General features: G+C 35.4%; 1 protein-coding gene across 1 annotated transcript in view; it reads right to left on the reverse strand.

Moving 5' to 3' along the window:
* LOC106870024 (pre-mRNA-processing factor 17) overlaps window positions 1-1,356 on the reverse strand; it is a 72,967-nt gene that overhangs the window by 4,112 nt on the left and 67,499 nt on the right. Inside the window, exon 13 of the mRNA XM_052974345.1 lies at window positions 1-16. This exon is cut by the window's left edge and continues 9 nt beyond it. Coding sequence (XP_052830305.1) covers window positions 1-16 — 16 coding nt within the window. The remainder of the gene's footprint in view (window positions 17-1,356) is intronic.

Below are 1,356 nucleotides of genomic sequence, written 5' to 3' on the forward strand. Positions count from 1 at the left end.
AAGCATATCCCGAAACCTAGAGAGTGAAAGAAAGAAGAGAGAAAAAAAATGTTTACATTTTATAGCAATTAGTATACATACATGCCACTTGTACATATATACAACCACAAATTGCAAAAAAAAACAAACGAAAAAAAAACACCGCTTCTAGGTTTTTTTTCCTACTTTCTGAAATAACAAACATTGGACGGTAGATTTGGTGGAGCATTAAACAATGTTGTATAGTATTTCGTTATGTCCCTTTACAATCTCAAAAATTCTCACCAGATTGACTTGGCCTCTTCTCTCTCTGGCTTCAATATAATAAAGAAATAGTCAAGAACTAGACTTGATGTAGTCGACAACACACCTGCTCGCCTTCTGCCTAAGGTAGAATGCATCATTTCTACAATGTTATTCTGTTGCATGCATAAATTGATAGCGTTTTTAGAATCTAGTAATGCATTTTTAAGTTGTCTCTCTATTCTTTTGCTCTTTACATTAAATCTGGTTTGTGATGTAATTTTAAAGATACACACACACACACACACACACATGGAAAGCAGACGGTAAATGCAGCAAGAAACCTGTTCTGCTCTGGTTCTTTTCTCTCATGCATTACCCCCTTCTCTACCACATTAAGTTCTCCCTCCCCCATTTGGGGTTCATAGTCATGTAAGCTGCCCAGTAACCTCACGGGTGCTAGTGGTGCACACACACACACACACACACAAAAGCACCCAGTATACAATATAAAGTGGTTGGCATAAGGAAGGGCATCCAGTTGTAGAAACCATGCCAAACAGACATGGGAACATGATGCAGTCTGTGAACCCACTAGATCCTGTCAAACTGTCCAACCCATGCCAGCGTATTATATGGACGTTAAATGATGATGATGATGATATATCAATGGCTGTTCTAGTCTTGTAAAACCTTACAAGGAATTTATTCAAACTGAAGAAGTACAGCACACTGTTATAAATGTAATATTGGAAAAGCTAAAATCAACAGCAAATTATATTTTTGTTTATATTTTTCTCAGCTTATATTTTTACAAGAAATATAAGCTGAGAAAATAATTCACGTGTTGTCAAGAAAAAAAAAAAAAAACTTTATATTTACCATGTGCCCTGTAAACATCTTTTTCTTCATGAATTTAAATCTGTTGAGAACATTGAATATACAGATCTTGTTGTCCATCGATTGACACGCTAACCATTTCCCTAAAATTAGAAAAAAAGAATTTTTTAAATATAGCAATGTCTTATGTATTATTCGAGCAAAATATGAAGGTGGCAAACTGGCAGAATCTTTAGCACGACGGGCGAAATGCTTAGCGGTATTTCGTCTGTCTTTACGTTCTGAGTTCAAATT

The sequence above is a fragment of the Octopus bimaculoides genome, chromosome 18 (genome assembly GCF_001194135.2).
Source record: "Octopus bimaculoides isolate UCB-OBI-ISO-001 chromosome 18, ASM119413v2, whole genome shotgun sequence".
NCBI lineage: Eukaryota > Metazoa > Mollusca > Cephalopoda > Octopoda > Octopodidae > Octopus > Octopus bimaculoides.